The sequence below is a fragment of the Cuculus canorus genome, chromosome Z (assembly GCF_017976375.1).
Source record: "Cuculus canorus isolate bCucCan1 chromosome Z, bCucCan1.pri, whole genome shotgun sequence".
NCBI classification, from domain to species: Eukaryota; Metazoa; Chordata; class Aves; order Cuculiformes; family Cuculidae; genus Cuculus; species Cuculus canorus.
This window is the reverse complement of record NC_071441.1, coordinates 22,206,413-22,221,658: the sequence shown is the minus strand read 5'-3', so window position 1 is coordinate 22,221,658 and position 15,246 is coordinate 22,206,413. Positions and strand designations below refer to the sequence as shown.

Here is a 15,246-nt window from a genome sequence, read left to right as displayed (position 1 = left end):
AGATTCGATATCTCTACATTGTGGAGAGACTAAACACCTGTTCACTTTTCTAAAAGACTTTCTTAGAATTAAAATGTGAATTTGGTTCACATGAACACAAGAAACATGGGCGAGCAGAGTATGTGGTGTTTATAGGGCGGCGTCATGTAGTTTATGAGGCTATCCATTCAGTTCTAAACTTACTTTGGTGCTGATTTCTACTCCAAGTGGAGTACAAATTTAGGGTTGACAATGTCCATTAACATGTTTCTTTTTTTTAAGAAAAATAGGTGATTAGTGGATTGTTTTGGTTTCTTCTATTGCCCGTTTTTATCTATCCTACGTCTAACCACTATGTATTCTTTGCTTACTGAGGTGAACGAGATCTCTTTGCTTGGAGAAAACCACAAGGATGTGGTCAACATATTGAAAGAACTGCCTATTAAGGTGACAATGGTGTGCTGTCGTCCAGTAGCTCCCCCCATCGCTCACCCAGAAGTTCTGGAGAGTCTATCTGAGGTTCAGCTCACAGAAAAGGTAATTCTTCTGAAAAAAAATCACTAAGACAATGACTGATTCCTTGAGAAAAATCATATTAAGTTCTTGTATAAGATTAGAAATATGTTTAACATTTTAGGACTTGGAACCAGATAAACAAAAAAAGGCAAGTTACATTGATTAAAAGCCATACTGTAGGCCAACCAAAACCTGTCAAGCCTGGTTAGGTCATGGGCAGAAGCATTCTGGGGCACAGGTCAATCTACCCAACTACTTAGGTTTTGTGAGTGGGCCTTGGAGCTATGGCAGACCAAAGTATGTGTTCTTTAGAATATGAATATATTAAATCTGCTTTTGAACTTAGCTTTCTGGGTTTATATTGTGCAGAAATCTGTGAGTAACAGTTCTGTTACTCAAAGTGCAAAGCTCTGGGCAGCCTGTTGTACTAAACATGTAGGAATGGTCTGCCATTTAGTATACAAAGCAATAGCATTTGTATGAAAAGAGAGAGTTAATTCTGATTTCTGGGCAAGGCACCAAATGCAGCTTATTGTTGCTAAGATTTTCTGTGAAACCAAGGGAAGAGAAATACGTATGCATGTGTATGGATGTATGTTTTCTTTCTTAAAATGTTCTGACTCCTGACGTATTTTTAGGTATGCAGTTTAATAACAAATATTTCCTGTATATTTGAATACCTGCACTAATGAAGTTCTCTGAAGTTTTTATTTAACAGATACTCCGTTCTGTAATATTTTTTCCACTGGATTTTTTTATATTCTTACAGCAGAGCTATTTTTTCACAAGGATATGTGAATTCTATGATAGGTTTATCAGACTTGTCTGCTAACTCTGAGTGCTTGCACTTTATCTTTGGTCTTTGACTCTTTCTTCATGAACAGTTTTATTTTCATGGATTCACAAACATTTGCATTTTATTGGCTTTTTCTCAGGCTCATATAAAACTTGGATTCATTGGCTCTTCAGACACAGAGGGTACAGCTTTGGAAATAGCTGGTGAGGGTCAGAGTATGGAAGAGGTGCAGAGCTCATCTTTGGCGATGTGGGAAACAGAAGTACAGCAAATTGAGTTGGAGAAAGGAAGTACGGGACTTGGATTTAGCATATTGGACTACCAGGTAATTTCTACTCTCCTTTCTTTGAGTAGAGGATAAAATACTTTGCATTGTTTGGATCTCGCAATATGAACTACGTATTTTAAGAGTAAATGTCCATGCAAACCATGCAATGCAATAAAGCTACATGGGTATCATTACTGGTAGCCATCCCACTAGCTACTTTACTTACTCCTCTAATTGTATTAAGGCTAAGGGTTCTCATGATAATGGTAATTCTGGCCCAGAAGAATAGATAATCCATAATATATTAGGATCTTCAGAAAACTTGCCTGGTAGTGACCCAGGGGAAGTGAATGAAGTAGTCAGAATATCAAGGCATTTAGCCATGTATTTTGTACCTGCAGTGAGGTGCTCAAGGTAAGATCCAATAAAAGACTTAGGTGCTTAAGGCAGGATTTACTAAAATCCAGAACTGCAGTTCGTAATTCACTTGCATATCTGGTGTATGTTCAGGATATGGCAACTCCCGTGCCCCTTAATTTTGTGTTTGACTTTGGAATTTCTGGATATCTCAAGGTGTGATGAAGATTTCAGTGCCTGTCTCCTGCCTTCAGTTCATCAGAACAAATGTTCTGTCTGTCCACAGTTATCACAGCTGTTTTAGTCTGTTCGAAGTCAGGTAGTTTTGCCATTTTTTCTGTGGGTCAGTGTAGGCTTTTGTCCTGCTCATAGGTATTGCTGCAGGAGTCAGTCTCCTCCCAGATCTCTGCTGGATCTTGACCCTAAGAATATACACATTTGTACTTGCAGGTCCATGCTAGGTAGAAGTTACACCCTCATGGCACTGCTTGTTATTAATCTGTATCTCAGCATTATTTTGCATTTGCACACTGATAAAGGTGAAGAGCAGTGAGACACCATAGCTGACCCTGAGTACTTGGAGTCCATGTCAACACAAAGTAAAGCACTTTTTCACATCAGCATCTTCTAAAGCATTGACAGAAAGGGTGGTTGCCTGGGTGGTTAGCTAGGGAATTTTGTGGTTGGATAGTAATAATGAAGAGTTGTGGGAAGTACCTTCAACTGTTTTATATATTTTGCAAATGTGAGTTTGCTTCTGCGCTCAGCTCTAGGGAGCTTTCTGAAACTTAACCTTTTTCTTTTTTTTGGTGTGATAATATTTGTGATTTGTCCTATGTTCTCTCCTTCGAGGGGTGGTTAAAACAATTGATTTTGTCATTGAAGTTTCTACTTTGATCTAAGATTGTGAACAATAAGTTTATAGTGAGATTTATCTTTGTATTGTGCTGTTTCTATCAAATTTTCAATTAGTTTCCAATGAAAAGTGTCTAAAGGTAAGGACAGTTACACTCATAGTGACACAGTCCTCATGTTTCACATAATGCAGACCTATTGGAAAGTCTGCATAATTTCCTACCCCAAGACTATGCCATACACCAAAGAGGTGATTTTTTTCAAAAACTATGTCATACAATATCATTTAAAGACACAGTGTAAATACTTGTTAGAGCAGTGAGGAGGATGTCAGTGTTCAGGATTAAGCATTATCTCCAGCAGTGAGTCTCCCCTCCCCTCCCCTCCCCTCCCCTCCCCTCCCCTCCCCTCCCCTCCCCTCCCCTCCCCTCCCCTCCCCTCCCCTCCCCTCCCCTCCCCTCCCCTCCCCTCCCCTCCCCTCCCCTCCCCTCCCCTCCCCTCCCCTCCCCTTCTCTCCTCCCCACTTTGCGCCAGGCTGTACTGCCCAGCTGTGTTCCCAAAACACTGAGTATAAGGGAAGATAATTCTGCAATGCTGTCATTGTGATAGGAAGTATTTGAATTTCTGGTATATAATTTCTCATTTCAGTACAGACAGCAGTCTGCAATTTATCAATATTTTATGCTGGAGATATATGATGGGGCATCAAATAGAAAGGAGTAATAATTTTCACATTTAAGGATTAAAAATAGGTGGTAGTCTAAATGTATGGGCAGTATAGGCAGCAAGGTATGTTCCTGCTGAGAGTTCATCTGAAGCAGAGCTCCAGCTTTTTTAATAACCGAGCTATGCATAAAAATTAGCCTTTCAAGATGTGAAGGAGTTAATAAAATGAATTTTTTTCTTTCATTTGTTTAATTAGGATCCTATTGATCCAGCAAACATCGTAATTGTAATTCGCTCATTAGTTCCTGGGGGTGTGGCTGAGCAAGATGGCAGACTTCTTCCTGGAGATCGGCTTATGTTCGTCAACGATATCAACTTGGAAAATGGCAGCCTGGAGGAAGCAGTACAAGCCCTGAAAGGAGCCCCAGCAGGGACAGTAAAAATAGGAGTTGCCAAACCACTACCTGTAAGGATTTGGGAATTTGATGGGTACTTTTTGTGTTATTTAAGCTGGTATGCTATGATCCTGACTTCTGGATACACTTCATGTGCTTTGGGTGGCTCAAAACATCCAGAAACTGTCTTTAGGAATTTCCTGTATGTCCTTGCATGTAGGAGTGTCCTGTGTAGTGTATGACTGGTGTAGTGATTGCAGGACTTAGCACACCTATCTTGCAGCTGAGAAGACAGAGAAGTGTCTTGCAACCAGCACAGTCTTTCAGGGCTGCACGTTGCCAGGCATAATTTTGTATACTTTACAAGATTCTCTTAACGTGTGAGATAGTGACATAAATTTATTTTTTTGTGGTTTATCTGAAATTTGCCTATGGCTTTGTTTGGCAAGGTATAGTACATACGCAGTCTTGGTATTTAGAATGCTTACTTTAAAGGATGGTGAGTAGTCTTCAGTTTGTATACCTCCAACTGGTTATTTTAATATAATCATTAAATAATTTCAGGCTTAATTTTGGAAGGTAGTCTGCAACAATTAGAAGACTGAGGTTGAAGGAGACCTAGGGTTACTGAGATAGTGTGTTAGTAAAGTTGCTAGAGGACTAGTGTCCCTGCTGTGCTAGATTGCAATCTGTAGAATGACATCAGCTTATACTTGCAAAGAAGGTACCTTTTACCATGTTTGTATGGCCAAATACAGTCTTTGCTTTTCAGTTCTGCATGTCATGAAATGAATATCTTGTAATCCGTGTGGGTGCAGATACTGAATTTTCATTCTTAGTGGATCTTTGTGGAGAGGATGGGAGAGAATGACTGATGTTTAAGTTAGAAACTCTCCTTTTCATAGTAAGAGGATGCTTCTTTTAAATTCACTTTTTGTAGGGGAGACTGAGTTTCACACTGAAATGTCTTGCAAGTCATCTTTTTCACACTTAGTGAGATGTCACTCTAAAAAAGAAGGTGCATGGAAGTTTTGTTTCTGTTCACAGCATTTTTAAACATCTAGCATTTGCACTTCAGTATGTCATTGTGCTTGCCAATTAATTAAACATTTTGAAAAATTAGTGACTTTTTTTTCACTACTGGCTGAATGCACCTAGTACCAAATTATGTTGAGAAGAGCTGCTGGTTTATAGTCAGAATAGTAATGTTTTGTGCTATAGATGCCATTCCACCTGGCAGACACAATCTTAAAATAGACAGTGGGTGCAGTCTTCTTGCTTGCTAACAGGATTACTCTTAAGCAAGCAAGATTGTGAAGGCTTCTGCTGTTAGGCTTTTACCCCGGTGGCAGCTTTGGTGGCAGTTTTAGTATATATTTAATAAGAACAGAAACTGAAAATTAATTTAGACTAAGCTGTGGGCTTTGTGGTATGTCTGGATAGGCCTTTTTTTACATTTACAGGACGTGTCAAATGAGGTGTAAAACTGAATCTATTCAGGTAAATCTGAAAAAGGAAAAATCATCTCTTATCTACCCAAACACCGTCACTGTGGTTGAAATGAACTCTGCTGCATTGGGAATTCATTTGCCTCTCTAAATCCTGCCACATAATGCACTCTGCACACCCTGTGTCCTGGCCAGCCATCCAACTCCGAGCTTCATTCTTTCTGCAGCTTTCACCAGAGGAGGGCTGTGTCTCTGCTAAGGAAGATTGCTTTTTCTACACTGCCCAGTCACTTGAGGAGGAGGGGCCAGCTGATGCAGCCCTCTTCCATGCTGAGCTGGCTCTGGTTAGTGGCCCAACTTACCAAAGATATTCTTAAGTCTTTGCTTTTTCTGATGAAGTGGGTTGCTTTGTCACTGTTGATGCTTATTTTTGTGTTTACTGTCACACGTTATTTATCTACCATAGTGAGGAGAAACTGGCATCTGGAGATTTTTGCCGTTTGCATGAGCTATGAATTTGATATCTGATGTATTAGTTGCTTGAAAAGAAGGAAGTATTTTGCTGAGATTTTCAAAACTGCACGGCTCCTCACTTTTCCTTGCATGCACTGTGTTTCCCCTTGAAAATCTCACCTTGTATAGAGAAATGTTTGTGTGCTTATTTTGTAAATAAGTCTTTTTGCCTTTATATCACAATACATCTCTTCTCTGCCTTGAAAAGTTTTTGGAGTGCTCTCTTTGCACGTAATCCAGATTTAAAAAAAATGCTCTCTGTCTTCAAAAGCTGCCAATGCCTCCTCCTAATAGTATTCTTTAGACTTCAGCATCAATCAGTGATGATGAGATTTGCAACGTCAAAAGGTGATCATTTGTACAACCAGAGCAGCTTACCTGAGCGTTCAGTGCCTTACATAGCCCAGAACTTGCCAATAAGAACACAGATAAAAAAGAGAAAGGAAATAGGACTTACAAAAACCCAAAACACCTCCTGCCTCTCAAACCCAGTATATAAATTCCAGGTGTGCTTTCTCCTTTTTATTTCTGTTGATCTGGGCCTGATATTGAAGCTATTTGGCCCTGATTTTCTGGGGACATGAGGAAGGAACCAGTTTCTACTAAAGGTCACACTTAATTTATTAGGAAAAAAACCCCAAACCAAACAAAACCTGAAATGGATTCTTCCAAGGCAAAAATATCTCATTTACCGATTCCGCTATGTTTAGTGTTTCTTCACATTTCCAAATGGCAAGCTGGTTTTAATAACTTCCTTGTAAACAAGACTGCCTGTTTTTGATTGTGCAGTTTGTTACATTGGTACAGTAGTTAGATAATAGGATTTGCCTTATTCTGTTCATTGAGAAGAAATATGAAGAAGCTAGTTTAAATATTGTTAATATCTTTCAATGGAAGGTGTGTTGAAAAATCAGATTAAAGCTTAGGTATTTAAAAATTTGACTTCTATCTGTGATGCATACAAAAAAATAAAATTGTGAAAGAACAATGAAAATATATGGCAGGTAATAATATGGTTGAATAGTTGTCTCTGTCAGTTACCTAATTAAATGTACAAAATACGAAATTGAATGTGCAGTCATAGTTGAAGATGTGTTTACACAGTACTCTCACGAGATACTGTTTTTCATGGATAAATCTACACTCATATTTTGTAGGTCTGCCCCTGTTTTCACAATCCTTTTTTTAAGGTGTAGCTTCAGTAACAGTAGTCTGCATTTTCCAGAAGATGGGCTGAGAGTAAAGTACACCAAAAGAGCAGTTTGAGTTAGCTGTTAAGTTTTTAAGATTGAGACAATAAAAAATAGATTGATTATACCCCCTAGAAGAATCAATATGTTGAATCACTGCAGACTGTTGGTATTGCTCTTGTGAATCTGGCATAATGAATTCATAGCATGGTTCATGGCTGCTTCATACAAGTTTATAATGTGGTCATGTCTCTGAACTCACTGATCATTTTTGGTAGTATATGCTACTTTCTTGAGTGCTGCCAGGGGAGATGAAATTACAATCAAAGTTTAGTATGTATATATTAACTCTTTTAGGACTTAATTTTTTTTCTAGTATTTGAAAGTATATATATCTTGAAAAAAACTAATTTAAGAAAAAATAAGGCAAAAAATACTACGCATGACTTAATGGAACTCTCTTTAAAATTTTATTTCTCATGTACAACAGGAGAATTGTCACTAATAATCTTGTTCTCAAACGTAAAATATTTTGGATACCATAAAATATCTTATCACAAATATTTCTAATAAATATATTGGAAACTACTACAGTTTCAGGAGACTTTTTTTTTTTTTGTACCCCTTTAAAAAACAACCACAGCTATGAAGCTGAGTGGAGGGAACATTCCTGACTAAGGGCACTAAGCGAAGCTCATTATTTTTTTCAGTGCTAACAGGAAAAAAAAAAAAAAAAAAAGCCTTGAACAGATACAAATTTTGATGCCAGAGAGTACAACAGAATTCTCCCAACACTTTGTACTTCTATTAACAGGCATCAGCCTGCCTCAACCCTGCAACTCATGCCGGTTGAGACTCTCAACTTTACTTCCTATACTCTTTTGCAACCTCTGAAGATATAGTAACATGAATTGAAACTGGAAGCAGAAATTTTTCCTACTGTGGTGTGCAAATATAACTTCAATATAAAACATGGTGGAGCAAGGAAAGAACAATGTGAGTCAGTATGTAGCAGATGAGGTGCATGTGTTTGAGGCTTATATGGTGTGAAGGTAACAGATAGCCTGGCTGATTGAATTGCTTTTGTTGTTAGGTGGACTCCAGCGAGGCAGATGTAGTGGATGAGTCCACATTTGAATCACAGTATTCACTAGGGAGTGACGTCTTTGAGGCTTCAATGATAGCCCTGCATGGCGGTGAGCTGAACTACAGCTTCTCTCTTCCATCGCCAGTTCCCAAGGTAAAAAGGAGGATGGTTTTATTGATGACAAACTTTCATTGTAAGTGCAAAAAGGCTGTATTATTAGATATAAATGTTTTATGTCATCCCGGTTCAGACTGCATTATTTGTTACCAGATTAAAGTGCAGTTTTGTGTAGCATAGTGCTGTTGTCTTTCAGATGTCTGTGTTGAAGAGGGGGTCAGCTAGAAAGCTGAAAGCTTGGTTTGTGTTTGGTATAGCTTGGTTAAGTATAGTGAGATATTTGTGCTGCTAAAGTTAAGGTGAGCAGTCTGCTACAGAAACTTAATTGTTATTACTTCAGAGCATAGTAAAGAGTGGTAACATGAAACAACTGCATAAGTCTATAATACTTTAGGTATGAAAAGCAAGAGTAAGTGTTCATCCTAAGCTTTGCTTTTATGCTTCATAGTTAATATATTCACTAACTTAATGTGTTCTTAAATGTCCATGATGATGCTGTACATAAGTCTGTATATATCAAACCTCCGATCATTAATAATTTCTATTTAAAGTCAATAAAGAAAGATAAGTTATTTAATAGCATTACAAAGATTAGTATCTTTTTTTGTTGCTGGTCACATACCCATAATAACTTGATTGTTTGTATCAGAGTTGGAGTTTCTTTTCTCTCCACGGGTTTTCATGTTCTTTTTTTCTTGGCAATCTATAGATATATTTTGCTAATCCAGAGTCTTCCAAGTCATTTCTCCTAGCAGTCACTTTTAAAAATTAACATTGTAGGGATTTCTTCCAGAGTTTGCAGTCTGTGATCTTTATAGAGTAGCTGCAGCTTTTTTGTCTACACCTGAGCTGCAGTAACTCCCTTTATCCCTTCTGGAATCTGTTGAGCCCTTACAAGGCACTGGTAGGAAAGCTAATTTCATCTTCTAATGGTTTCTCCTAATCCACCAAAGAGCTCATCTCTGCTGTGCCAGTGGGACAGATTGCATTGTTTAACTCTATAATTGTTACTTAAACGGATTATGCGTTTTGCCAGCTTAGTAGCATTTTATGAGATAGAGACTGGATTTACATTATATATCACGTTGAGGCTCTAGAAAGTCTTAAGTTATTTTCAGCATTAACTTAAAGATGGCATCAATTTACATGTGTTTTTTGAAGATTATTGTCCTCACTTTTTCATGTTCCTGTCTGTGCACCGGAATGAAGCATGTATTAAGTTCTTATCAACTAACATTTTATACTCTGCAGTTATGAGTGACTTCACAAATCAAACATAGCAATAAAATTTTGTAAAAATAAAAAAAATACTATTAGATGATTAGAGCAACCCAGAGGTATTTCAGCTTTTTCTGACTGCAGGGGAGTTAACAGTTTCTGAATGCCTTTGATGTCACTTTCAAAACAGGTGATTACAAAAAATTCTTAAAGTCATGCAAATGATTTAATGAGGCCATATGTTGCTCTAGTTGCAAATTCCTGGAATCTTATTTAAAAGGTTTTTTAAAATTACAGCATTGGGTCTTCTTTAAGTGAAGCAAAAATCTAAATGGTCATATGCTGTAACTCTAATATGTATAAATGGCATATGGAATAAATGTTGAGTACAGTCTAGGTCTTGTTTTCACTGATGTGGAAATGGATACAAGGCAGACCTAAAAGTAGATGTCCCTGTTTTATTTGCCTAATGAAATAATTTAAGTAGATTATGGTTCTGATATTCTGTTCTTCAAAAGGCAAAAAACTATTTCATTGATTACATCACGCAAATTAGCTGTACTTATGCTTTGCTCAGTTAGCTTCTCAGATGTTATTTAAACCAATTATTTACAGATGAACCTTTTTTAATGATTATCTAAGGAAAGGCCAAGCGTGTATACACTTCATTGAAGAGGAGAAAAACTAATCCTAAGGCCCTTGATACAAAGTGTTGCAAAATATCTCAAAATCCTGATACAATAGAGGAACTAAAACAGTCAAGCATTCTTGTGACTATTTACTACGTTTTTGAGGAAAATCCCTAATATTGAAACAGGGCCTCTAAGTCCTTGATGTATCTTTCTGATATCTAAAGGCCTGCACGTTTTAAAAAGTACTTATTTTGAAAGTTGAGCTAGAGAATCTTTGAAGATCTTTTTTTCTTCAAAAAATCACTTAAAATGTATGAAATGCAGGACCTTGGCATCTTGAAAGACTGAATAAATGTTGTGTAGAGAACTTAATCCTAGTACTGCAGCCGTAATTAATACACTTGCAATAAATTCTAACGTGTAAGCTTCTGTAATGGCATCATAGTATTCCATTGTGGTCACAGTTCAAAATCTTTGTGTTCATTTTTTGCTGAGATTTCGCTGAGTTTTTACTTCTCCCTCTATTTCTGGAAAGGATATATAAACATGCATGTACTCAGTTAAATGGATGATTGGATTGCATCCTTGAAATTGCTCTTTGCTTGCTAAGTGTTTTGAAGGACCTTGGTCTTGTGAAGTTCTTCTGCCTGAGGAAAACAATTGAGTGGTTTATTTTTGATGACTTGATGGGGTTATGCCTAGTTTGAGAATGTGTGAGTGGATGCTGCTTTGCTAAAGTTAATGGAGATTTTCTGATGAGTACCATATTAGAACTTTTTTCCGTTAATTTCTGGTATTTTAAAACAGAGGGCATTGTCTGAGGAATCCAGTAAATTTTACTCTAAAATGCCTCTAGGAATCTACTGAAGACTCTGATGTTACAACAAATGTTTAAATTAAAGATTGGTTTCCGTTTAAGATTTTAGCATGAATGTATGTTTTAATTATCCAACAAAAGAATGCTGATTGTTCGTTGTCTCCTGTGTTTAACAGTCAGTTGGAGAGGAATGTTCAAATGCTTCAGCTGATTTCCATGTGTCTGACAAGGATTTGTATGACATGGATCTGAATCAGAGAATGAGAGAGCAAAAGTCTGTAGTGGGCAATTGCCTGGAAACTGCAACTGGTTTTAGTAAGGAGGACCTTCTGCCTCTGGATCTTTCAACTATCAACCAAAATGAAAATGAAAATACAACTACATGGACTGGACCTCAGACAACATCAGAAATTCCACTAGCTACAAGCCTTGCTACTACCAAGCAGCTTGATCCCAGTGGAAAGGTTAAGATTTTTTCTTTTTGTTGTTGTTTTTTTTTTTTAAATAATAATAAAGTTATAGAAGGGCCTACATTTCTCCTACAGAAATTGACACTGGCCAACAGCCTTGTATGGTTCTTCCTTTAGAAATGTCTGTCAGATGTGGTAGCTCACCTCAAAACTTATGGATTTAGACCTTTCTAAAACAGGAGTTAATTTATGGCTTCAAGATAGTTATCTCCCAGAGACTGGTGATACAGGGCTATATAAAAATCTGTTCTTTGATCTTTGGTGGACTGACTTTTCCAATGACTGTCTAAGGAATCTGTATTAATTACACACCTATCTTTTGTATAAGGTAAGATGAGTTGAAGTTAGTATGTCCAGTCGTATTTTTATCTCTGTATTCTGAACTGATGCTATTTTCCCATGTATTAGGATCAAATGCTTTTGATGGAGAAGAGGGTATCTTTGGAGGGAAGCGCCACAACCCCAAATTCAGTCAAAAACATGTATGAGAAGACTATCACTATTGCAAAAGGCAATTCAAGTCTAGGTAAGACAGCCAACATATTTCTTACCTGTTCAGGAACATGGCTTTCTGTTTTTTTCTTATTCATCTCTTGTTTTATTAGTAAAGACTGAACATTTTCTTTTTAGTGGGGGGAGCAGGATATCATTCTTTGCTGCTCTTGCTCTTTGGCTATGATGACAGTGGATCCATTTACTCTCACAAAAGTAAAACTGAACTTTGAACGCAAAAGTAAAAGTGTCCAGTCTTACTGAGAATATTTCTTCTCCTGTAAAGCTTAGTCATTCCTAAATATTAATGGAAGAATTTTCATGTGTTTTTTTTTTTTAAATTGTCTGTATATTTATAATATAGTGGAAAGATTAGATACAGCCAGAGAGTACTGAGAACAACACTTTGATCAATAGCTGCAAGCTAGACTTTTAAATGTATGTAAACACAATGATCTTTTTTCCTGAGGATGGTCAAAAGGGTCTGAACAAGCTTTTCACTTCCTTTCTCCTTATTTGCATATGTATCGTAAGTGCCTCGGTATTTCTGAAAATTAGATCCTTGATACATTTAATAGCTAGTATTTTTAGCTCAAGTTTGTGTGGGTGCTGGCTCTTTGCAGGGTCTCTGCAGATGGGTTAAGATGGGTTGTCCATAGAAAACACCCTGAAAGCAGACCACGGGCTGCTTGTTCACAAACAGCCATCCATCAGGACTCTCTTGTTGTGCAGAGGTAGGTGAGGTGCTGTGATGAGTGTTTCTGTATGGAATAAAGTACTCTCTGATGGCTGGATGCACAGTCTGCCCCTTATCACCTAATACAGCCCGCCTCTAAACTGATTGGGAACTGATCTGGTTTAAAATCAGCCTCCCCAAATATAAAGTTGTAGGCAAGGCTGATGTGGTTTAAGTTTTTACTTTCATTAGTATGAGGTCCTTGTGTAACTACTGTCTTTATTGGCCTCATTGCCAGGCTGTATGAAGTGCAGGCCACAGTGCAGTTCCAGGCATTTGGATTTTGTTAAAGATTTTTTTTTACCAATAACCTCTTAACTCGGTGGAACAGTATTTCTCATGTGTGTATGTATTTTAAGCGCAGTGAACATACAAAGCAAATTTCGTGTCAAGAGTTATACAGCATAAAACCACAGACTTGGGGTGGAGTGCATGTTGGCAGACATTACATACGTGTATACGTAGAATGACTGTGAATAATGCTTCCTCCTGCCTTTTGATTTTAGTCTTTTTCTTCCAGTCAGTGTGCTCTGGCCTGGTAAGCTGCCTGGGCACAGCGACCGATTTACACACATGGCTGCACTGCTTTTAACTTTCATTTTTACAAAAGGAGCTAAATCAAGAGCTGTGAATGATGTTGAAAGCTGCAGCTGCATCAATTATTTCAGTTGAGAACTGGCACTTTTTCCTTTTAAATGGTGTCACCCATAGCTTGCAACAGCTCTTCAAATCCAGCCACAGCTGGAGCTCTAACCTTTTGATTGTGATATCTATAAGGTAAGAGGCAGGAGCACCCATATGCAAGAAGAGCTGAAATGCTATTGTCCCCTGTGATTCATTTGGAAATTTGACAGGGTCATTTGAATTTTTGACCTGAAACTGTAGCTATCCAAAGTGTGACATCAGCCTTGCATATCTGTTGTAATGAAGATGTTAGCCTGGAAACCAAGGGTGGTGTTTTTCAAAAGTGTTATTACACTACCCTCAATAATACTGTTGTTGCTTGCTTAACCAAGCAGCAAGGTTAGGTTCAGAATTTCAAACCACATTTCAGCTGCTTCCTTGGTAGTTTGCTTTTTGGTGCATGCTGCCTGTATTCTGGTGGAGACCCATCTGTTTCAGAGTTGTGTTTACATTCAGATCTGATTGAGTAACCTGTGTGAGCAGATCTGTGAAGAGATGGTTGTTGGAAGGAGTGAGTATAAACGCTGGGGGAACCACCCCAGAATTGTCACCTGTAAGTGCTTGACATTGTGATGTTACTAATCTAAGAGGCAGGTGACAGGCAATTTATGTCTACTTTTTCTAATAGCAAGGCAATAAATCAGTGGTATTGTGTGTTTGTGTCACAAGTCTGATGCATCCATATTTAAATTGCATCTGACCACAGCTGACATCATTACCTGCCAAATCATAAATATGTATCATCAATCAGTGGTAATACCTTATTCTTCCATCGGTTTAATATAGCATTAAGATGGGTTTTGCAGTTTTTCCAAAAGCTGTGAAGCAGCTGTAGGCAGGGTTGATTTTGTGAGCACCAACCGCCCTGAAAATATCCTTGATTTCCATATAGCAAAACAGAGAGGTTCATATATTCCTGTGTTGAAGAATCTTATTGGGCAGTTTCTTGCTATTCAGGGGCAGCTTCTCATACACAGCTATGTTGATCTCAACTGCAAGTACGTGCTAAGGAACCAACACTAGTAGGAGATTTTTTTTTTTAATGGAAGGAGCCCTAAAAAGCACAAATGAATATCCGGATTCATGATGTTCTTCAAATGATTACAATATTTTATTTTTTGGTAGATAGGCAGATGTTTGTATGGTTGAGTGAGTCTGCATGGCCTTGGGGTTATAGCTGCTTTCTAAGTTTGTTCAGCTAGTCTGTCTCTCAAGGTCAAGGTCAATAAAAAATTTTGCTCAGTCTCTTGTCTTCTGTAGCCATTTTTGTATATAAATGGTTGGAATATTTTTTCACAGTCAGTAACCTGGGACATTTTACTTTGCGTAACTGTCATCTTCCTTCCACTCACACTCTGGAAAGTAAAATAAGGGCTTGGGACACACAGCTACACTCCCAATGCTTTGCTAGCCGTGTGTTTACATGCAAAACTAGGAGAAGGCATAGTGGAGTAGTTACTGCCTCCAAAAGTTACTCTTCTATAGGTTGCTCTTACTTCAGTGGCTTCATCTTGCTAGTAGAGGAAAGCTTCCATATTAGCACACAAAAAGAAGAATAAAAACGAGTTTTGGCCGTAATAAGATAGTGGAAGTTCACTGGGTAGACGTCCAGGATGCTTCACCTTAGTGAAGAACAGTGTTTCCTAGAAGTGTGAGCAGGGGTGATTTTGTGAGCACCAACTGCCCTGAAAGTAACAGTGACAACTCATGTGTGTAAGAACAGTCACAAGGACATGTGAAGCGCAGCACCAAAAGGAAGACCTGATGGGGGAAGAGAGAGAAGAGCACCTCTGTCTCATTTCCCATTGTTGAAAAGAAAATGGAGTTAAATGATATATATAAACATTGAGGAGTAGTGTCATGCTGTGCCAATAGTGGGATCATGGTGTAACTCAAGGAGTGGACTGAATCCATCAGTAGTGCAGAGTTCAAGATCTTTTTCTGGGCCCAAGTGATGGTCTGCCTAGGAGGTTTGGAACACACCACTGTCTTGGTGGGATCTGATTTAGG

General features: G+C 38.0%; 1 protein-coding gene across 10 annotated transcripts in view; it reads left to right on the top strand.

The window, feature by feature from the left end:
* MPDZ (multiple PDZ domain crumbs cell polarity complex component) overlaps window positions 1-15,246 on the top strand; it is an 88,948-nt gene that overhangs the window by 34,551 nt on the left and 39,151 nt on the right. For all 10 annotated transcript variants that reach the window (XM_054053611.1, XM_054053609.1, XM_054053616.1 and 7 more), the window contains 7 exons: window positions 355-516; window positions 1,431-1,616; window positions 3,694-3,903; window positions 5,508-5,624; window positions 8,077-8,223; window positions 11,031-11,318; window positions 11,733-11,850. In XM_054053611.1, the coding sequence (XP_053909586.1) occupies window positions 355-516; window positions 1,431-1,616; window positions 3,694-3,903; window positions 5,508-5,624; window positions 8,077-8,223; window positions 11,031-11,318; window positions 11,733-11,850 (1,228 nt within the window). The remainder of the gene's footprint in view (window positions 1-354; window positions 517-1,430; window positions 1,617-3,693; window positions 3,904-5,507; window positions 5,625-8,076; window positions 8,224-11,030; window positions 11,319-11,732; window positions 11,851-15,246) is intronic.